Genomic DNA, 24,710 nt, shown 5'->3' with positions numbered 1-24,710 from the left:
TGTCTGAGGCTGCAGTAAGACAGTGACAGACAGCAGTGAACTGCAATGAAGTACTTCACTGATATTGATATATAGAATACTACCCTTCCAATGATTTACAATCACAGTTTGGCTCCTACTAGAACATCTCTCAAAAAAAGGTACAAATCAAACAGAGCAGAGCAAAGACTAAATGCAGTTTGTCAAAAAGCCGACCACAACAAATAACATCCTTGCAATAGTTGCTAAAGTGTGTGTGACACAATGCAAATCAAACGTTTTCAGATAAAGGCCTCCAGGCATGGCCAGGGACCAGTACATGTTGTAATACCAAAATGCAGCAAAACAATGATATAGTATTGCTAGGTGCACTAGATTGGATTACGAAGGAGGCATGACTCAATGACAGACTACTGTAGTATACAGTAGGTCACAGTAAGACAGAGGGTACAAGGGTAATGAGGTCAGGGGAACTAATGCCTTCAACTCTGACAACCCAGGTTCACTTTTTAACTCATAAAATATGACTAAACTGGCCAAAACAAAATTTCATTCTGTTAATGATCTCAAATATGGAAAAGCACTTTTTTATATTTTTGGACAAAATATATGTCATTTCAAAGGCATCCCGACGCAGGCTGCCATCAGGTTTTAAAGAATATGATAGTTATAATACATACAAATGGCTAATAATACATACAGCATGTTAAACATGATTTCAACATACACATGAATGTACTATAATGTACTTCATGCAAGCATCTAGCGAGACGCTGTCCTCATGAGCAGCTCTATAGCTCACTGTGTCGGTTGGTCCACAAAAACTTCCCCACCCTTTGGAGGCCACTTTTCGCCCTAGGAGGCTCAAATTTGGCATGGATTGTGTGTGAAGGTGTGAATGCATGAATGCGTGGATGCATGCACATACGTGATCGCAGCTATTTCAAATTTGTGCTTGTTTTTTGACATGTTGTTAAATGTAGTTTATCAGTACATTGAAACTAATTACAGCACCGTCAAGCAGCTGAATATTCTAAGTCTAACATAACATATGCCTTCCTCTGAAGTTACTTTTCAACACCTCACAATCAAACAATTAAACTACATGTGACAGGCAGTAAGTGTCTCCGCCGAAATGTGATTGATTAAACCTCATTTACTAACACAAAAATAGATCAGTCAGAAAAGTGTCTTGAAAAAGTATCATCAGAATATAAAGCTTTGAGATGTAAGGTATCTCTGCATATGTGATTATGAGCAATGTTTTGCAGGGAAGTAAATCTAAATTTAGGCATTTGAAATATATTGTCACTGTACCATCACTCAACAGATGCTCACCACTCAGCGTCCCCCCTGTGATGTTTTGGATTACTGTGATACACACATACATTTTTGTATATTAAGCATTAACATCATCAGAAATGGAAGAAGAAACCAACGTATACACTTAGTTTTCAATGGATTCAGCAGGGTTGCTGAACAGTGTCAAAATCTTCACCATGAGTCAGTCATGAATACATTTAATAGCTATATATCATGTAATGTATTCATAATAGCAGTGATTTATTTTTTAGTCTCTGAAAACCATTTGAAAATAACATAACCAATGTCAATGGTTATGTTGTTATGTTTTAGTAAGTTTGAAGTTTGAAGTAGAAGAAGAAAAAAAACTTTATGCTTTATGTTGACAGCCTTGCTTCAAGTCTGTAATAAATCTTTGCATAGTAAACATGTCTTTGTAAGCACCACAAAAAAAACATGTATTGCCAAGGCCAACAAATGTCAACACAACCATTCTATGAATTATTTCTATTGATGCTAGCTTTGACAATGAAAACAAGGACCACAATGACCATGGTAAAAAAAAAACAAGTGCAAATAGCTGCAACCACATAGGCACATTCACGCATTCATGCATTAACACCTTCACACACACACTTGACCTCCATGCCAAATTTCAGCCTCCTAGGGCGTAAACTGTGGTCGACAGAGAGAGCAATAAAACTGCTGGTTGCAGCTTAAAAAAAAAGTAAATAAAAAAAATGAATGTTCAATTGTAAGAATAATGAATTCTTACGATGAAAAAAGACAATACTGTCAACTGATTATGAGTGTGAGTCGCTGATCGCTACGTCAGTCAATTGTCATTTCAACCTGTGTTAAAACTGACGCCTGTCCCTGTCTGCTGCTGTTATATGACGGTATGACGGCGTAGGGGAAGGACAGCGAATGAGCAGGGAGAGTGGGGGAAACGATTGCTTGAGTGAGTGAGAAACTGACAGCTCAATGCCAGAAGAATAGAGTGCTCACACTTCAGTCTGGGCCAGAACTGACATCACACATTGTGATGTTCACTCAAAGAGCCAGGAGACACCTTGGGGCCATGAGGCCAAACCACCAGACCTTCTGCCCCATTATGACTCGATATGCTTCCCCTGTCCCTTCCCTCCTTCTTTGCATTTTATACACTAAAGTATATTTTTCATACAGATACCAACCCACATGATAAGATAAACACAACTCCCTACAAACATAAATATACAGCAAAGGCAGTATAAAACTATGTTTAAAGCAGCTATAATATTGTTATACCACGTGACTTCTTGTATTTTAAGGTGGTGGCTGGTAGTAATGAAACCACAGATAATTATCATCCGACTCTACAGTTCCACTCAGTTCTACAAAGCGTTTCAGGGTCTGCAGCTTTAGTGTTTTGGTTCACTCTCACTGCTCTCATATGTGTCAAAAACAGAGCTCAGAGGAGAATGAATATTTGACTTTTGTCAGGTGTCCAGACACACCGCTCCAACAAATACTAATGTTGCTCTGTATTTGCTAAATGTATAAATAGGCAACCGTTTGCTAACAAGTTCGCATATCGACATTGAAGGTGGTAATGGTGGTAAGGTGCCAACAAGTGACCATACCACTAGAAAATCTGGTCTAGCACAAACCCCATGTTTAAAATACGAGGAAGGTTGAGCATTTCATGAATATTAAGCTTAAATGTGATACATAGAGCCATCCATGCTCATACAGGAAAAGAAGAGGTTTGGTCTTTCATTGTAATGTTAAAAGGTAGCATGTGGAGTTTTTCACCCACAGTGGAGCCATGGAGCAAAGTTGAAACAGGTCCCTATTTTGTTTTCTTGTGCTCTACTAGCATGCACACAAAGATGCAGGGGTGTTAGTCAGAGATATGGGTTGAAGATGAGAGGGATAGTAGCACAAAGGAAACAAGTTCAGCAGAGTCTAATTATAAAGATGAATGAGAGAATGTTGGGCAGAGGACAGAGAGATGCAACCGAGGCAAGAGAGGAAAGAGAATAATAATCAATCATTATTAAAATACTTACAATAACATCATAATTAATGGATCCAATATCAAAAACAAAAAAAGGGACACCAATCCATCAATCTTCTGTAATGGTTCTGCTCTGGGCTTATCCCAGCATCCACTGGGCATTGGGTAAAAGGCAGGCTACACCCTGGACCATTTTACAGGGCTAACACACATAGAGAGACAACAACATTCACACTCACATATGGTCAATTTAGAGTTGCCAGTAAACCTAAGCTGCATTTCTTTGGACTGCCAACAAAAGAAGCAGTTCCAGGAAATGAAAATATATATGGAACAAAATGGACACACCAAAACTAAAATATAGAAATATGTTAATGTTAGTTAATCAAATATAATACAAACTACCAAGTATAAAATCAATCTACAGCATTAAGGTAAAAGATGAGATGACAGAGATGATGGAGACTGAATTTCTTCACCAAGGCTGATCTATATAATGGTCAGATTTGCTTTTGATGTAAACCTCAATATGCCGATGTATGTATAAGAGGTTACATCTGAGTAAAAGCCTTGAAATGGAAAGCTGTGATAGGTCTTATTGTTTAAGTGCTTTAGCAGTTATTCAAATCTATTTGTTTTAATAGGGAGCCAATGTTGAGAAACCAAGATTCTACTTTTATTTAGTTTTACTTTGTAACCTCTGTTCGGTGCTGCATTTTAGACCAGTTAGCTAAAAGGGCCTTGATACTGAAGGAGGAGTGCAGAGGACTCTGCTGTATGGAGGAGCAGACAAAGGTGTGAGTGGCTGTTTTGGAAATACTTTTAATCTGACAGAACTATTTGCAAATCAAAATGAAGGTCACAGGAAAATGATACGCAGATTTTTAGAAGAAGGTTTTTCACTGTTGGCAAGACAGGATTTGATAATAAGCTTTTTCATACGAGAGCCCTGAAAGGAGGGTCACAAGGTGCAGACTGAAAAAATCAAAAGAGAAATGGTGCAATTACATTAACTTATCTGAAAGTGCATGCATAAGGCATGAAAACAGACCTGAACTTAAGTTCAACTTTCTGAATGTTTACAACTATCATCACTGTCACTTTCAGTGCAAAGTTGACACTGTTCTGAAAATTCCCCGTTTTGACAGCTTGACATTGGGGACATAGCCTGTCATAAATATTTCATGGCAGGTTTAAATGTTACTTAACTGTCAAATATTTTTATGACGGTGTCTAGAATAACGTTTTAAGTAATGGTGTGATTATAGTATGCACAGTAACAATAATGCTAAGTATACTAAAGGACTATAGTGTAATAGTTCATGTCAAGTTGTCAAGACAGAGATGTCAGGTTGCAGTGTCAATTTAAAGTGACTTAAAACAAATGTCACATACACACAAGTCATATTCATTCATTATGCTTGATGTTCATGTTTATGTCCGTTTCTATGGCGTAGTCATGACAGTGTGATGCACACCCCTTAAAAATGTGTCACCAACAGTGTTTCGAGGGTGAGAGAGGAGGAAGTGGGGCTGTGAGCAGGAGAGGTGAGAGGATTCGGGAGAACGCGGAGGTGGATAGAGCGAGGAGATGGTGCACGGAGTAGAGGGGAGAGACAGAAATAGAGGAGGTGGTGGGATGTGCAAGGAGAGGTAAGGCAGAGAAAGGCAAAAACAGAACAGGTGCGAAACATGAGACCCGAAGCCGGAAAAACACAACCAGGGTTTTTTACAATAACTTAACAAGAAGAGATAAAGCACTTAAAAAGTATTGACATCCATAAAGGTGAGATGATGTTACCAAATACAAAGAGAGAGAGAGTGGTCAATTAAAATACATAAAGTGGTGAAAGAGCAAAGGTTGGTCTTAGAATGCTGCAAATCAGAAGTATGTAGGAGGTGAGTTAGCAGCTGCATTGTAGTGTGTGTACATGTGTATGTGAATAAGGTACTTCAACCTAGATTGAAAGCAATAGCAAATCCTTATACACCACAGTCATAAAGCTGTAGTATGGTGATGATACACGTACAAGAATACAGCACTGGGCTTAAGCTTGGATATATAGAAAACTCAGGTCTCCTACTGATCACTGCCTAACCAGCTTTCTACTCCACCTGCCAACAGTTAGTAATTGCATACTTTAAAACACTGAAACTACCCCATACTCTCACAGCATACATTCAGCAAGAACTAATATACCAAGAGGTGCACCACTGCTTAAGCTATGCAGCTTTAGTTCTGTCTTCACCAGACTGTTGAGCCATTTGAAGATCTTAACCTCCATACCACACTTGTTGTCTACGAAGTCATTACTCTTTCCACTCACTGCATCAGTACAAACTAACTCCAATGCTTCTGGTGAAAAAAATACCAGCTGGTAGGACGAACACTATAAAAAAATGATCACCAAACTCATTATGCAGTATGGAGTGAAGTCCATGCGTATTTGAAGTGTATTATCACACCAACATGACTCAGCACACTTAATAATAAAATAAGATTAACAGGAGCAACAACACACACAACTCTGGCAGACTGCTCATCAGTTACCCTCTATACATAGATCCTTTATCACGCCAGCATTTAAAACGGCAACATTTTGTGGTGAAATAAGTCTATTTCGATGGAATCGCTGTGATAAATTTTTCTCACGAGGGCAAGTTAAATCCATGCAAATTTTGTGCATTGTTGTTCAACTTTGAAACACAATTTCACCTTGTTGACCAATAGCAAGCTGTCTTGACTGTATAACCTTTTGGGAAACGGAAAGCTAGAGTGTCCAAAAGGAGGAAGCTATCATAGCTTATTAGCTTTGTCGCACCATCAACATAAATAAACCTCCTCTGTCAGAGTATGAACTGCTCTTCTAAGGAGGAATGGTTTGCAGACAGTGATGGGACAGGAGTCACAAATATGTCTTTTGAATAAACTGTGTGAACTTATTGTCCCATTAGTGACAAGCTTTGTTTCCCTCTTCCATAACTGACAAAAATGCCATGGTGGAGTAAACAGCATTTTACCATGAAAATAGAAAGAAGCTTGAGAAGATACGTGACTAGCGCTAGCATGTTAGCTGTTAGCTCGCCAATTACAGTAGTACCCCGTTGAGTATTCTCTACATCACCAAGATTTTCTGTGCCACTTTCTGCGTGACCTTACTTAAGTTGACAAAAACTCATATGATAACCACCACATGAGAAGATCGTCCCCTATACAGACTAAAATGTCACTATATGACACTCCATGAAAAGGACCTTCAGAACGAAGAAGGTCCAAACACGAGCAACCACCAGTCGCACATTCGACACTGTGGATGACCACATAGAGGACTGTCATACTTAACTGCAAAAGATAGTCAACAACGGTGTGTTTCTGTATGTATTTGCCATGCTACACATGCATTCATATCTCTCTTAGGCTTAGGTGACCGTAACTTACCATAACTGAGATGTGCAGCAGATGCATGTGTTCATGTAGGACATGAGCAGGCTCCCGGGCTGTGGGTTGTGTTGTCTGGGCTAGAAGCTCAGCCTCTGTCAGGGATACATGGAAGTACAGCGTCCCATTTTCCAACCACTGCTGCTTCCAGTGTACCTGAGAAATATCTTCTCCTGTACCCGACATCTCTGCAAAGAACAGGGAGAAAGAAAAAAGGAGAAACAGTTTGTGATCAATCAACATTTTATCCATGAGAAATTGACAGTTAAAACTGTGTGCTGAAGTACATGTTTTCCAAACCTTATTATGTGAACATTTGAAAAAAACAACAACATCTAAATAGCCTGTGAACAGTGAACCAAAGTTCAAATGTTAGGTTATGCATTAGTATTCTAGTGCAGTGCTCTGTCTCAACGCACATCAACACTGTGCTTCAACTAGAAACCTTGAACTCTTGAATAGCTGGACAGACTTCTTAGGCTGTCATAATTTTATGCAGTTGGCACGGTAAGAATTACTGTCAAGCCATTGCATTGCTTAGCTGCTTTGATGAAATCTTTATGATGACAACTTTTTCACCCATGGTATTAGTCAGAGATTTGTCTAAATTCAAAATGAGTAAGTGGCAAGCATCACAAATGTTTCAGCCATTACAATCAATACAGAACTTCAAGACAAAATGAGTCACAGATGGGAAAGGCTTATTCCTGTTAATATCCATTTGTTTACACTCCTCTTTTTTGTCAGGCAAGAAACACAGGCACAAAAACTCTACAAATGGGAAGACAATGGATTTATCAAGCTCGATTAAATTCACATGTCGAAAGCAGTTGTAGAAATGCTGTCTCACCATTCAATGTCTTCTTCTTATCTGCATAAATCGTCGTACATTTTGTACCAATATAAAACCATTAGCTCCAGGCCAGTGCAGGCATTAAGAATCCAACATCAAAGAAAAGCTGGAAACATTTAAAAGCAAAGGAAAGAGAAAAACATGTAAAAGGAAAAAATAAAAAAATGAAAGAAAAAAAACTGCAAAAAATTGCAATTTATGGGGCAATGGAAAAAGGAGATGAAAAAGAGCAAGGGGATCACTAGTTTATCTCGATATGGATCATGGCACATGAATCTAATGCTATCAAGTGGGAGTGGTTGTTCAGTAGAGGAGTACTGAGAAGCCTCAGGGAGCCTCAGATTGCGAGGCTTGATACAGTATTTGTCATGTGGCTGGGTGACAAGGGCATAGACATCTGCTGACATCTCCTATCAGTGGCAGGTAGCAAATGACAAATGGCTTTCGGTACAGCTGGTTATTAACCCACTGACTCTGGGTCAGAGGACATGGATGGCAGAGGAGGGTTATGTGAGCTATGCTCAATAGTGCCATGGCCCCTCAGGTGCAGGGAGGGAGCATGCAGAACAAACATTCCCTCAGAAATAACATAACAGACCTCATCTTATAATGCTCTACTAACTAGTAGGTAACGTTACTTAAACATAGTCAATGTAGGGCTGAAATTAACAATTATTTTCCTTATGCTTTCCTTTATCCTTTTCCTAAATTGATCTTGATTATTATTTTATAAATTCATCAATTAATTATTCGATAAGAGAGATAAGATCTCAGAAAATAGTGAAAAATGACCAGCACCGTCCAGTCCGTGGCAGCATCCTCAGATTGCTTGTTTGTCTGACCAACAGTCCAAAAGTCAAAGACATTCAATTTACAAATAATAATGTGAAGCAGCAACCAGCACGGTTTTTTTTTCTTGATAAATGAATTACATGATTAATAAATAACATCAACAACATTTTTGTGAAATCATGTATTCTACTCATTGATTATTTCAGCATTAAGACAATGTACACGTTATCCTAAATCCTTCTGAAACAACCTCTGAAAGTACATTTTAAACACCCCCCCCTTCCCCGTTACAGTGAGGCGTTCTCACCTCTTTTGCTGACTACAGCTTATGATAAAATTTTGTAGGGTGTGAAATTCTTAAATGCCATAACTGCTGGCTATTCAACTCTTTATGTATAATCTGTGTGCTGAAGACACACTGCTTGACCTTTCACCTTGACAGGAGATAAAGCTTTGTCTGCTGGGCCAACAGTGAGGTGCCTCCTGCCATCTGTTCCTGTTTTAAACAGAGCTTATCAAGCTCCTGTCAAATTTACCTTGGAACTTTGCTCACAAGCTTTATGTGCATTTTCATAGCTTTAAATAACTCTGATTATGCACAACACTGACATTTAGTTTGATCCGAATTAAAAGAGATTTTCATTTTAAAAAACTGAAAAGCGAGTCTTGCAGTAGGAGCAATCACATGCAGGATGGATGGACAGTAATAGTTTCTAGGGCTGTTACCTACCCTTGGTACGATTGTTATGTAGATGAGGAAGCTCAGTAAGCATGCTATTTAAAGACAAAAGGATTGTGTGTGCGTGTGTGTGTGTATGTGTCCTTGTCTTTTGTGCTATGAGGCTTGTCATTGGGCACCAAGCCAGATGTTACTGGGATATAGGTGTATGGCCTCAAGGTCTGCTTGTAATTCATTAGGAGGAACATTATTAATGTGTATATGCGCATGACTGTGTGTGCACGTGACTGCTGTGTATGTGTGACTAAAGCCAGTGTGCTCCCAGCAAGGGTGTCAGCAATATAGTGTCTCCCAAACTGAGACCCAAGGACAAGGCAAAGGAATGCCATAGTGAACATTTCATAGACCCAGGCGAAACGTCTCCATTAACTGTATGGATCACAGATAATCAGATGCTTGGATCTTTATAGGGTAAAACAGCCCGTTTGAAGCACTTGTCTTGTTCTTATTGGTTATCACCACTGTGGCCATAAAGCTCCAGTAGAAAATAGACAAAAATACATCACATTATTCCAAACTGCTCAAATAACAAAAAAGTGGCAGACTGCTGTTGCGGAATCATCCATTAATCTGAATCTATGAGGGACCATACTCGTGGTTTTGCATAGTTTAGGCCATTAAGCACAAATCGTGTATTCTTTACATTACTCCTGACCATTTTTCAAAGCATACACTACATGCAGTGTACCAGAACATAGATGTTTTAAATTCATTCCAACCTTGCAAGCAGCCATTGATTTCAGTCAATGAAAATTACAGTTTCTTTAGAAAGACATCATCAGCTAACATTTGCATTTTTTGTTGAAGTCATTGTGTAATGATGGTACAGCTCTTAGTAGTAGCCATTTTCAAAATTATTCTCAGTGACCTATTTTTCATACTGAAGAACATTGTAATGATGAGCTTTTAGGAAACATGGATGTCAGGAAAAGGATCAAGTGAATTTGCATGTGTCTTGCATTAAAAAAGCTTGCTGTTTAGCAGACAAAACTCAAAGTATCCTCAAAGAGTCCAATTGCACCAACAGGACATGTTTTGAAAAGTAATCCCTGGCTGGTCACAACAATAACTAACACTGACACAAAGAATACCGGTACCTTAAGTAGACAAACTCTGTAACAGCTACTCACTGGGATAAATTCGGAGAGGAAATCTTTTTGGCCTCACAGCCCTGATAAAGCTACAAACTCCTGGTTGAATATGAATTTGAAAGTTTAAATGAAAAAATAAAATATATTATTTTTTATCCATTTGCAGCAATCTCCAACTTCTTTGGCTTATTGTATATGTGCATATTGTTACGATATTCATAACTTATTCAATTACTGATCTTTTTGTTGAGCTCATGGCATTTGGCCATCAACCCAGTATTTCCCCATATACAGCCTCTCTCTATGGGATGAATACACTCTTGTCTCACTTTTGTACTCCATTGCTTTCCAGCCATGTGCAACATGTGTACATTAGTAATCTGCTGCTGGCTTATTTACATCTCTAGTTTTAGTGAATATCCCGCTAAAAATCCCGCTTGAAAATGTTGTGCCACAGGTTGTTATTTGCAGCAGGCTAAGTAAATATTCCCCAAATTTAACAGAAAGTCAGATTTTACAGAAAGTAAAATATATTGGTTCTGACTCAGTACCAGGGAGGCCCCTCCACATTGCGAATCTCGAGGGCATAATCCTTATTTGTTGGTAGCCGTATCTATATGTTTGCAGATGTTCATTTTTTATTTTTTCTTCCCTTGGCACAGGGTTGACATGAATGCTGTAATGCAGTTTAAAATCACAGTGTCAATGCATTCTACCCTTCTTATTTGACCGAGGTCTCAATTGAAAAGGCCAAAACAAAGGATTAGTAAATCTTAATGTGTGTACTATTACACCAAAGCCTCCCACTTTGGCACTGGCAGACAACCCCCATCGGTGGACAAGCCTTACATTATACTAAGAGAGAAATCAGAATAGGTCTTGTTAATGGGATTGTAGTGTTTTAGAAGAAGCCTATGCACTCAGCAGATAAGGGGACTGTTTATCCTGTTAATGTGTCACTTTAAATACATTAGGAGTAGGAGGGCTCCTGATTTTTTTTTTTTGTGTTTGGCACTTTGCCTCACTAATCCTGAGGAGCGCAAGGGACAGAGCATTTAAAGATCCAACCATAAATTACACTTTAACTGGTTTTTAGTGTGTTAATGGTGCTAATTTCTGCCAGTAGAAAACCAAAAATATATGTTGATTTAATTGCACAATAAAATCAGCAAGGGTTCATTTTTTTCAAATAAATTTAGTTGGCCTTGAGCAACAATGGAGGTACGGACTCACAAACATACAGTCGATGCGCATGCGCACGTGCAAATGCACATACACACACAGACACATGAACGATGACACACAAAGAAGAATGTATTCACTGCTGATATGAGAGATAATCCACTGTCTCACCGTGGGACCAATGGCATGCAGCTATTTGTTCATTCTATTTACACTGTCACAACAGGTTCCCAGAGGTCTGTTAGTCCCGCTATAAAACAAATGCTGTTCTATTATTCATTGCTGACTTTGCACTTGTCTTTGTTTTTGGAAAATATGTAGGTGATGATGTTTAGCAATATTTGTGGATAGCTATGTTTGGATTTTTTTGTTTACATTTATAGTGTTTTTATTTTTCTGTAAAAATCCTCAGAAGCAAGATGCATTATGTGGCTGTGACTTTCACTTCACTTCTGGGATGTTTATTGGGGGAAAAAAGGATGAAATATCTGCTTTCTTTTAAACACTCACTGCGACTGCCTAATACTGTTACTGCCACGCCTTGGTTGTGTGTTCTGAAGTCATAAGTCACCTTCTCCTTCATGCTGGGAGGCTCACTGGCAGTGTCTCTGAAAATATGATTGGTTTTCTGTAGGAGGTGGTCAGTGTGCAGTCTAACAGCTGCCGCTGTGATTGAGCGCAGTAGGAGCTAGTGTGGGTGTGGACATCAGTGATAAGGCCTGAGTGGCATTGGCAGGGTCTCTTGTTAGCAGGAGATCCTTCAGAGGACCCCACTAAGAACTCAAAGGACAGAGTTGATCTCAAATTCCCTAACATTCCTCCTGCTCCAATGACATTAACTAGAAAGGGTGTTTTCTTTCTGCAGAGCAACAATCATACATATTTAGAATGCTTTACTCATTGTAAATACTTATAAGACAGTCTGTCAGTGACTAAATCAGAGACAGATTTAGATAACAGGCCCATGGAGAGTGTGCCATTATATTAGGAACATGTAATCATCACAGAAAATGGTATAAAACACATTTTTGAACAAATTAGTTTCATTCATGAACTGCTGTAATTTAGTGGCTAGTAAGACTATCAGTGGTGGTGTGAGTGTTACTGATACATTTCATCTTGATAAATGTCATGTGTAAAAGTGTATAAAGTGGCCTCTGCAGTCAGGAGCATGCAGGGAAGTGAGGTGAAAAACAGGTCATATAGAGAAACAGGTGGTGAGTCAACAGAATTGGATCCCACAGTGCTGATTGAGCTAGGAAGTATAGCGACAGCAGTCTACAGGACTTGGAAGTCTGAATGGAGGAGAGAAATACAGACAGTGTTTTCTTTGCTTTGCTTGTTTTTGTTAATTTCACAACCTGAATGTTCAATAGAAACCCTAGTACTAGATTATTATTAGAACTTTTGTAAATATGAACAGGACAGTTTAAAATCACCTTTAATGCTACCACTCCCTTTATTTTGTGTGTTTATTTGTACTATTTAAAACCAGAGATGAAACACCACAGCAACAAGTAGCCAGTGCAGACAGCCATTCCATTTAGATAATTTAGTTTTGTTGAGAAAATGTCAAACTTGCGTGACATCACAGTCTATCAATCTATCACAGTGGATAAAGTGACGTTAGTATGTGTTGGCAATGCGACTAAAAGTGGAAAACACGCACTAGACTTTTCATAGGCTTGATATAGAAGACTTTAAGCGATACGCCACTCAAAATCAGTCTTTTTAGTATTTAGTAGGTATTTTTACCAGTTCTAAATTTGAAATCCTAATTCAACCAAAATGCCTACATTTGCACCAAACACAATGCGTAATATCTGTGTGTCAGGCCTGTGTAGATAACACTCTTACATTTCCTGAAAAAGAAAATGCATTTTTAAATGTGTTCATTTTCATTGGTCTTTATGTGAATGCCAACTATTTCATTAGTATGTAATGAAATAGTAATGACACATTAGGGTGACATTTAGTTACACGGGTGTTAAATTGGAAAGGGGAACCCTGCATGTCATTTGAAGCTCATCCTGTATTTGCCTAAATATTCCATAGCTACCATCAGGTCATTATAAATGGTAATGGCATAATTAGCATTTTGGAATAGGAGGATATGACATCAAGACCATTTAGTAGCTAATCAAATAATGCATTTTTTCAGCCTTTGTTTTGCTGCTGATGAACAGTTCCTGTTGACAGCCGACAGTGGTGTGAAGTTAAAAAGTGAAAACATGTAGAATTTGCCATTGTCACAGCTGACAGGGACGTTTTGAGGCAGAATTTGAATGTCTAGGAGGTATGCTAATATTCTTGAACACTTTTGATGAGTGTCAGACTGATAAATCCCCTTCCCCTTTCTGTCTCTTTGTCTCTGTCTGCTTGTCTCTCTCTCTTTCACACACTCTCACCTCTCCTTTTCTGTCCTTGCTTTCATTTTGGGCCGAGACATTTGAAACCGATGAATCCAATCCTTATTCTCTCGTATGAATTACTGAATATTCATCTGCATATTGTGTTGTCACAAGACATCCATGCTATAGGCAGCCTGAGCAATGAGACGTGGGGTGCAGTCAGTGGAAGACGGACGCGTTACGCCACGTATGTAATGACAGCCAGCAAAGTGCCTTTAGGATGCCAGCTTTCATCATAGTAAATGTTGATGACACTGGCTTGTTGCCGAGCTGACAAACTGTCATGGAGCTGTCAGGCTTGCACAATCACTGACTCTGCACTGCTATGATCACCTTTAAACTGATGAGTGCCAACCTTTTGGGAACGCACTTGTTGTGTGGGCAGCCAGAAGGTTGTGTATATATGTGACAGCTCCTAGACAGTATATTGTAATGCATGAATTTGTACCCAAAATGGCTTTGACCCCATGTCTGCTGTCTGTTAGACTGTTGGAGGCAGTGCAACCTTGATAGTGATTATCATTATCTACACACAGCCTGATTGTGCTATGATTGGTAGTCATGATGTTGAATATATTGTTTAATGTATGGTGCATATAGTTTGGTTGTAGACTGAATTCAGAGGACACTCCACTTCTACTTTCAGACATTAAAGTGAGTATCTCCAAACACAGACTGCCATCTCCCTTGCTGGAAATAGGAGCATTGAGGATTGAATTGTAGATGTATTCATGTAATACGTTTTGGAGATGGTCCATTGACACTGAATTAGATTTTGACTCTGTGGGCTCGTAGGATTTTTGAGACATTCTATTCAAATGAGTTCCAGCTGTGATTCGTAAAATATACCCATATCCCAGTAAAATCGCCATGGGTATCATCATAGTGTTGAATTTTTCTGTTGTTTATGATCAGTGGAGCAGCTCCTGGATTTGTCTCTAGATGACATCCTTCCCTCTTGTTCAGCATAAGGAACTACTACTTCCCACTAATTCAAACACAATTTTAGAACTGTAAATGTATTCAGTTTTAAGGCGGATTTTATGAGCAAATCATCAAGGGGCAACAACTAGCCCATTAAAAGCTGGACAAGCCACACAAAGGTGGGATTTGGATTTTTGCTTTACAATAGAAAAGGTTTCAGTGATTAAGAGGCCCATAAAACAGCAAAGCAGTGGGAGCAAGTTAAAGAATTGATATTGACGCTAGCTAGCCCTGCTAGTGACAGAGGTCGCTAAAGAAGGGATCAAGTGATCTGTACTATCAACTCGCCTACATTCACTGATTATTTCGGCCACTTGGGCCGGCGTAGGCAAGCTGCAAACAAAACACTGACATATTATCACCCTATAAAGTTGATATGGCAGCTGCTTATTTACCCATCTAGCAGATATGAAGCAACATTAGCATTCATTTGGAGTTGTGTTTGAGTCAACCTGATGAATTCACTCGATTTTTAGCTGTGGTTTGTTCTCCACCAAGTTCTGAGGGAAATTGTGGAGGACTGTGTCTGGTGTTTGGTGCTGGGCAGGTAATGTACAGCGGGATTTTAGAGCTTGCTTGCCTTCTGCAAAAATAAACTAATAGTAAGATGGCAGTTACATTGGATCTGCTCAGAATGCTGAGCTGATCAGCATAGGGGGGAGAGGTATCTGTACAAAGGAAAGCAAACAAACACCTGGTTTAAGGTGAGACAGCTCACTTTGTTAACACATGCTAATGTTTATCATATGTTTAGTGCATCAGTTTGTCAGGCTCTATGATCAATGCTGTGCTAATCAGGTATTCCTCTGATTCCTCTTCAGTTTCACTGATTAAATCCTGAATTGACACATGCAGGTGCTAATGGAGAAAACTTTGTGTTCAATTTTTTTTCAGTGGACAGGTTTGTTTATGCCAGGCAGCATGAAATTAGGAAGCAAATATTCAGGGTTAGGGTTATCTCCACTGTGTGATGGCTCCCAGGCCTTTGTGTTCTTACTCTGTGGTTGTGGGCAACCTCATCTCATCAAATATCCAACTCTGAGAGACAGTGCTAAGTGGAAATCACTCTCGCTCAAGGCAAAATCTAAAGAATGAGAAAACTACAGTATGAACTCAAAATTGAGCTCAGCACTTCTAGCCAAAACCTCGCAAATGATGAAAAAAGATGAAAGATCTTAAAGAAGAGACGGATAAAAGAAAACGGATGAGGAAAAACACAGTAAGGACGCAGAGTGAGCACTAAAATGAACATGAGCCCTTGTAATAAGGGTTCTGCTGACATTGAGTGTTCAATAGATTTCACTTGGATCTTGAGCACCTGCAGAGAGGACTTAGTAAAGAGTAAGAAGGCTTTATCAAGGATTTGGGCCAAGCTTTCAATATCTCTGTCCCGACTGTTATGCAAAGTGAAAAGGGACTAAACCAAGGTTTTCATATTTGTTGTTACAGCTTTTTTGCCTCGGTTTTATTTTTAACTCATCCAGTAGCTAATGGAAAAATGACACGCTGCTCCCTAAAACGTTACCACCACCACCACCCCCCCCCCCAGTTTCCCCCACACAAGTTATTTCAGTTGAATCGCCGCACTGTTTTTTGCACTGTGCACAGCAACGCAGGATAACAGCATAGCTAGCTATGAATTTTTACAGTCTTGTCTCAAAATGACCTTACTACAAATTGAGAAGAGTGATGAGAATGCAATGCAGAGCGGCAAAAATCAGTTTGCATTCATTTCGCTGCTCCGACACCATGCATAGCAAAGTCAGTTGAACTACAGGTGAAAGTACTTTGAACCATCAATGAACTCTCTCAATAAAGAAAGCTTTCACGATCAGTCAAGGAAGAAGAATGAGGTGAATTCAGCATGAATTCCTGACGATGTGTGTATATTGTCCAGTTTTTAACTGATACATTTACAGTTTCCCTTTCAAGGGCAATTACAATGGATTACATCCTGTATATATTACTGCTGGTCTGCCTGCTTTACAACAAGTTTCAAAAGCATACATTTTCAAGTCATTCCTTCATTTCATACAGCATCAATTAGCTTCAGTTCTTTTCTTCTTGGTAAGAAAATGGGAGTGGGAATTTTGATGTGGTGTGGTAAGTAATCAATATGAATCACCAACTTTATGAAGTTTGGGTTGATATAGGTTTTGGCTTAAAATTTGGATGAAGCTGCCAGTCTGCTTTATGAGCTGTATCGTCTTGGTCACACAGATCTCAGCTGGTAGATGGTTTCTGTGATCACCCTGCTTGGGTCGCAGTTCCAGGGCCAACAGTAATGGCCTTCGCCAACAGTAATAGTCTAACAGCAGACCATGATGCGTTAAGTGTACCCAACTGAAAACTCGTCAAGGACAATTGTATAGTGAGAATTCAAGTGGGAGTCTTCCATATCTCAGCATGCTGTTGGGGAAGAGGAGAAAATCACAAATGGCTTGGTCAAGGATTTGATACATGATGGGTCATGCCTGTCAGGGGTTGCTACATGGGATGTTTCTGTCCACAGCCAGCTCCCACTTGGCTTCAGGCTACTTTCTGTTGTATTCCCATTCTCTTGCTGGACTTAAGCCTCTGCTCACTAACCTCACCCTGAAATAGCTTCAGGATTATAAATCAAGTCCTGCTCTAGTAATTGGGTATACCATTGAGGATTCTGTGGTAAAGATTCAGTGGGCTCTATTGCTTCTTCTGTTCTCCATTTCCTCCTTGTCTGCATCTCAATTACCTGCTTCTACAGTATTCTCTCTCTACTGTATATGGCAGCATCATCCTCATATCCGGAAGGGTCCGGAAGTTGTACCTTAGCTTGTTCCTGTCCTCATAGAGGGTCAGAGAGTGACGCTACACAGGCACTCTGTTGGCACTCTCAGTGCGTTGTGGATGCGGTTCATGGAGCAGGCTGGTGGATGTGCATGTGCAGAAAGATTATATTTATTCCAAATATACTAAGTAATCAGGGTAGTCCGAATTAATTATAAAATCTAAACCACCCTTTTAAAACAGAATTAAATATCTTTCAGATTATGAGGTATTCGCACTCTGTTTGGGCTCTCAATCAGATTATTAGCAGAACCAGGCTATGTCAAATTATTGGCAAAGATTATCATCCTGAATTGATGTTCTTTGATATTTATGCCTTTGGATCCATATGTTCTCCATTTTTTGCACTATATCCTTCACCCTAGTCAGTGGCAGGTCTTCAGATAAAATGCCACTTTTGGTAATATATTGCAGCCAAATCTTGCTCCATAGAATCATCACAGTAGATGCTTCATACGCTTGCCAGGTGGCTAACATTCTGCAACCTGAGAAAAATGTTTACTGAACCTGAAGAGATTACCATTTTTCCCTTCACAGCCCTAAAAACCTGAGAATTATTTGCAGAGCTGCCATTATTGTCCTATTTTTCTATGGAATGTTTCATAAATCTCTGCCACAAGTTTTATGATGAGTAGTCGTTGCTGGCAGTCTCCATACCATGTCTCTCTTGGCTAGTGGTTCCCGGGCACAACCTCTGCTGCCATCAGTAATCTTACAGTCACTTGATTCATTTATTGTCTTCTTGAAATACTTAAAAGGTTCCCCGGTCTGGCTCTTTCTCAGTTTCTCTTGTTACAACACCTAAAGTGTTGTGTTGCTTGCAGTTGTGCATTTCATTCTCAATTGTAAAATTTTGAGGCATCTAACACTTACTTGTCCATTACCATGTTAACCTTAGATCTATTGGCTCTTTGTGACCAGTGTGCTCATCCCTTTTATCCCCTCCCCACTATTCCCTCAGGTGTTTGTTGTCAGTATGGGTTTCCTTTTCTAAGAAAATGTTGCTTGGGCTGACAACCCACTGCCCTAGCTGCCCTTTTCCCATCTCTCAAGTGGTTGGCACTACTGTAGTATGTCAAAAAGGACATAATTCATACATCATTGTACTGTATTGACAATTTAAAAATTCTTACGACCCAAACTTGTCCTCACAGATTTCCTCCTCCTGGCACTGCAATATTTAATATGCCTATGCGGTAAATGTTCTCGATAAAGCAGTTTTATGAATACACTAAAATATTCTCAATCTGGTTCAAATTTATCCTAACATAGACACACTTAACATGATGAAATCCTAATGCACTGTCGGTCTTTTAGTAGATAGAATGCCCACTATACTCTCAAGGGGCAAGTATATATTTATCATTTACTGACTTGGAAAAACACATAATTATATATATTAGCACTCTACAATCAAAGGGAAAGTGAAAAGAACATTTTTATATTTTTATCATTTCATTGACTCTGTAGGGTACTTCAAAGCAAGCAAAAGGGAGGGGAAAAATCTAGCAATAAACTGGCAGGAGTCAGTCCTTGGCCAATGGGGGCTACACATGGTTCCAGGGAGACTTAACCACTGGATTTAGCTGGGAACACAACATGTCCAACACTGGCACTGACTGGGGCTAGCCACTCCAGAACATTATACTAAACCTTTTTCCAAGTCCTTCAAACAGTAGCAGTTCCCTCCAAACATCCAACTATTGTCCAAATGATTTAGAAATAGGATCTGGCAATCAAATCTGATCTACAGCATTTTATTGGCTACAGAGTCAAAGCTAAGGTCCAGCAAGTAGAGCTACTCCTCTCTATATTTAAAGAACTGGTGCCATTTCATAAGGTCCTGTGTTCTGCACTCATCCATGTCATGGACAGACGTTAAGGAGTGTGTTCTAAGCTGCTAAAACTGTTCATCTGGAGCACTGACAGTTATTCAAAGCAGAAAATTCCTACACTAATTAAAATCAGTGCAAGGCACTTCATTGGCATTGACTGTCTTCGCACTTCTGTTCCTCTGTCTCAACTGTCGCCCTCTTTCTTTCTCTCCTTACCCTCTTCATATGTGAATGTGGGGTTATATGGTATGACAAGACATGCACAATCCTGCGATAAATTACCCACTATAAATAATGAGCCTATGCTGATTTTTAAGAGTTAATTAATTTCCTGTGGGCATGGCTGTGTCTCGCCTGATTAATGATGGTAATGCCATTGGCATGCTGAGTTGGGTCCCCTGTCACTGGATATAAATCAGTAGTGCACTGTAAGGCGTCATGCCCCAGCTGTGTCCAACATGTTCACTTTAACTGGCTTCCTGACCTACAACGCAATAAGGGGGTGACTGTGAATGTACATGATCATAAGTCAAGTACTTCGTTTCTCATGAGACAGTGACACAGGGAAACAAATGACAAATGTGCATGGTGGATCCCAACTCAGATGGTTGGATATTTACCTTATTTTGTTCACTCACATTCCACTGTGGTGATGTTTGTGGTATAGCAAGTAAAACACAAAACACAGATTTTCCGGAGAGTCCGTTTTCAAATTGTCATTTCTAAGGATTATTCTTTATAGTTTGAAAATCAATTCTCACTCAACTAAGCTCAACTAATGTCAACTAGCTACAAGACATGGATCACTATGTAATCAGGAAGAGGACCAGAGCCAAATTATCAGTCTGCTAATGTTAGCCGTGTCAATTCCTTGTAGACTACTAATGCCAGTATTTCACCTTCTGAGCCCTCTAACCACCAAGCAGATAGCCTGTTACAAAGAACACAAAAAACTGGGACTAGACCACACTATAAGTATTAGGTCATGTCCTTTGGGTTTGTGTGGAGCCTTAAGGGAAAAGTCCTGCACTGTTTCACAGAAATTAATTCTGAGTCAGACATTACCAGCCCAGTATCCCTATTTATAATGATAAACATAAACAATACTGATAGAGTTTGTGGTGGTTGGTACAATTTTACACAAAAAGTCACCTGACCTGATGACTGTGGATCTTCATGTTCTAACATGGTATCTTTGAGAATTAAGGACATTTCACACAAACTTTATCAATAACCTACTTCAAGCTGCACATCACCTCTCAATCCAACTGAAGATTGTGCAGATGTTTCAGACTAGGCAATTTTATTTTACACACAAAAGGACCAAAGACAAAAATGATGGTCCAACTACTGATTATGTAGTTAAAAAGTGTAGCTAAATTAGGGAAACTGTAAGACCATGATAAGGGCAGAGCTGTGTAAAGATGAAAAAACATCAGTTGTGAGAACATCAAAAAGGCAGTTGGCAAAGACACAGTGTGGAATCACAACTTTTTACACTGAGAGATATTGATGAAAGTACGTCTTCCAAACATGATAAAGAACTCAAAGACGTTATCAGGTGCATGCCCATGGAGGCAGAACATGTTCTTAATGTTCCATACAGATATCCACTTACTGTCACAAAGCAGAGTGCCTACTGGGGTGGATGAATCCTTTTTAGTATATTCTTCAGTATATTCATCATACAACAAGCTTAATTTGAAATTGCAGGGACAGCTCAATGTTTTTAGACATATTCCAGACTCCAAAATTCACTGAGACTCTAGCTTGCGTGATTTAGAATGCATCAACCCTGCCTATTTTTTTTTCTATTTTAAAATTACTCATCCTACAACGCAACGAAAAACAAGAACTCACTGGAAAAGGACAGTAGAAAACGAACCAAACAGAGCTGTGGTGGAGCCGTGATGATGCTGAGCCACGTGCGGTATAAAATTGAGCCCAATTCATCTTAGAGGACTGATTTGCTAAATTTGACCAGTGATGGCACCTTAAAGTCAAAATATAGACATGTGAAATTACTTTTTTTTAAGCCATGCTGCTAGCATGGCTCTAGGGATGGCAATGTCGGTCTGTCTGTTGGTTTGCACATTCACGGTTTTGAGTAAAATGTCTCAACAAGCATTGAATGGATTGTCATGAAATTTGATTCAGACAATCATGATCATCAGGATGACATTTAATGACTATGAAACCCTAACTTTTCATTTTGAGCCATCATCTGGTCAAAATTTATCTTTAGTTTTTAACTTAACACCTGAAAAACCAATTACACTGTCATGTCTCTCATTTGTGCTAATTAGCAATTAGCAAATATCAGCTAACATGCTAAACTAAGATGGTAAACATGGCAAACATTACACCTGCTTAGCATGCTGGCCTTACCATTTAGCTAGAGGCACTGCTACGGTGGCTGTAGACTCCTAGTTTTGTTGAATAGAAAAAAAACAGGATATTCTCAGGTTCTCAACTGAAGATCAAGTACTGCAATGAGCGACAGCAGCTTTTTTCTTTAATACTTGTTTCCTTCAAATGTTAAACAATTATAATTTGTGATATACAATGAAACATCTAAAACCCTCAAAGCATGACTTAACAGAGCTAATTAACGATGTAATTTTATAAAGACTTAAACACTGAAACTGGCAATAAATAAAATGCTGCTAATATTCCATTACACTTCCAAAATAGATTAATCCATAGCAAATAATCCAAATGTAGATGGTTTCCAACCATCCCTAATATCCTCAACACTCTGTCCACCTCCTTGTGAAATGAATAAAAACTCTAAAGACCTTAATCCCACCTAATTCCTCTCTTTTGTTTTTCCCTCCTTTCTAGATAAATAAATAAGTGGGGAATCAGAGTCAACTTGGCATGGTATACTTTATTAGCGTAAGAGGCTTATCGTCAGCATATGAACCCAGTTCCAATATCACTCAGTACTGTATAAGCTTCCAGCTCTGGATAGTGTAGACACTGACAATGAAAATGAAAAGTAAAAGAAGATTAGGAAAAGCTGCAGAGGACCATGGAGACTTCAGCGGCATGGTTGATAGAAAGTGACAGAAACATCATGAAAAGTTCATGCAACAAGTAGAGCGAAATAAGGTCCACTTGACAGTCTATGCTACTATGAATATTCACACACACATCTGTTCTGGGGGAGGAACTGGGAAAATATCTATCACATATTAATTGCAGGCAATGAATCAAGGATTATTCTAGTCCCATACCAACCCGTTCATCACTGCTGATAGTAAATAATTGGTATTGTAAGGAAAGATTAATTCATGTCTATTCATCTACCTCTCTTTTGGAAAGTCATGCTTCACAATCTTATGGTCATTTGAAGTTAACTCCTCTTTTGTAGCTTCAACCCATCTTTGCCCTATGATCGCTGCTGCAATCAGCCACTCATCACTTCTTGTATCGATCATAATTCATCATGTCCCTTATGCCAATATACATCCAAATATCTCAGTTACTTTCCACTTTTCTCGCTTCCATTTTAATTGTTATGGGGCAGTTGGTAACAGTACAGCCATATTCCAGTGGCAAGTTTCAGAGGGTACCTCATTTAGTTTGATGGTACTTGAAACAAACTGTATGTTATCATAGTGACTTGAATAGAAAAATAGTCTAAAAGTCCACAGCAACAATGGCAGCCCTGTGAGGCTCTACTTTTAGCCTACTAGAAAGCAAACTTGGTTGATGGATGAAAGATGGATGGAAAATATATCTACTGTACTCTTACAACAGACCTTTACCATGAGTGGGGCAAAACATGTATCATTTTGCCTGGGTGGGAGCCAGAAGAAAGGCCAGAATCAAAAGGGTCTATACTCAGAATGACTCACAGTGGTCATTCCAGGACATCTGCAGCTTGTCAGGTTAGCTCCACTTTTTGAAACTCAATCTTAGCTGTACTTTGGTAGCCTGAGGTGTACTCCACCGCCTTCAGCTGCACTCAGCTGAATGCTAGCATGTACCTAGCATGTGAGGTTAATTAGCTAATGTTTAGAATGTTAACACTAGCATGTTAGTGTGCTATTTTAGCATTAATTTAAGAGCACAGCTAAAGTTGATGGGGATTTAGTCATTAGTTTTAGTTGAGTCTTGTTTAACTAAAGTCTAGAATAATAAGAGGATTGAGATATAAGAGGCTTTAGTTACACAAACAACACTTGTTATAAGGATACAATTATTGGTGGTTTTGGTCTTTTCATGGAATATGTTGATAATAAGAAAAATCCAAACTAATCATAGGCCTTATGCAGTAGGTTAAGTGTTAGGCAAGTGAACATGTTGACCAGTTGGTGATACAAGATAAAAAATGTTACCAAATCATTAGAATTACTCTTTTGGATACAATGAATTTTGAACCAAATCCATGGCAATGAATTTAATTGTTGGACTGACCAATCAACCAACAGTCCTTGCCATCGCTGGAGCTACACCAATTTTTTAATACATAGTTTTGACACTAGAACGTGTTTCTTATGTCGTCTTGGCGATTTTTAAATATCACTGTTTAATTTGTGTGAAGCATACATTTCCCGTTCCACTCACCCACCTTACTACACACAGTGTACATTTCAGGTTAACAATTTTCGACAGGTTATACTTCGACCCATGCACACCACCAGGGCAGTGACATGGACAGGCACATGAGACAGAACATTTTGACAGCTTGCTCCATTTCCCAGAAAGGAGAAAAGTGCATGTCTTTATGATAATTAAGCACTTAAAAAGCCTTGCTGACGCAGACAGACAGCCTGCCTGCAGACTGCATTGGGCAGACATTTCACATAAAATGTGCTGACTTACAACGACACTTTCACCTGAAGAACTGAGCAGGAGACTGGTCTCAGAGTGGAGTTGTATGAAAGCAATTCAACATTGATTGGAGACGAATGAAAGAGATTCTCAAATGGGTAGCTTTAGAAACCATTAAGATATTCTCTACAGGTTCTTAGAAATGTATGTGTGTAAATGTTGATTGTGAGTTGTGCATACCAAGCAAATTGAGTATGTGCAGCAGAGGTGAAGTGCCATTGTGAAATGTCCATATGCATCAAGGTGGGAACAATAGGTAGTGACAATTCCAAATCACAAGGACACACCTCCCTCATTTCACCCGTCCCTCACTCAATTCAAAAAGCATTTCTCAAAAGGAGAGAGACTGAAACACTCAATGAACAGTATTTCATTGATGCTACAAGGTGTCAACCTGCTTCCAACATGAAACAAAATGAAAGAAAAGAAAGAT

At 39.1% G+C, this 24,710-nt stretch overlaps 1 protein-coding gene across 2 annotated transcripts in view; it reads right to left on the bottom strand.

Moving 5' to 3' along the window:
* LOC139301041 (astrotactin-2-like) overlaps positions 1–24,710 on the bottom strand; it is a 241,614-nt gene that overhangs the window by 191,532 nt on the left and 25,372 nt on the right. For both annotated transcript variants that reach the window (XM_070924304.1, XM_070924303.1), the window contains exon 2: positions 6,723–6,910. In XM_070924304.1, coding sequence (XP_070780405.1) covers positions 6,723–6,910 — 188 coding nt within the window. The remainder of the gene's footprint in view (positions 1–6,722; positions 6,911–24,710) is intronic.

This window comes from Enoplosus armatus, chromosome 18, assembly GCF_043641665.1.
Source record: "Enoplosus armatus isolate fEnoArm2 chromosome 18, fEnoArm2.hap1, whole genome shotgun sequence".
NCBI classification, from domain to species: domain Eukaryota; kingdom Metazoa; phylum Chordata; class Actinopteri; order Centrarchiformes; family Enoplosidae; genus Enoplosus; species Enoplosus armatus.
This window is presented reverse-complemented; position numbering and strand designations above follow the sequence as displayed.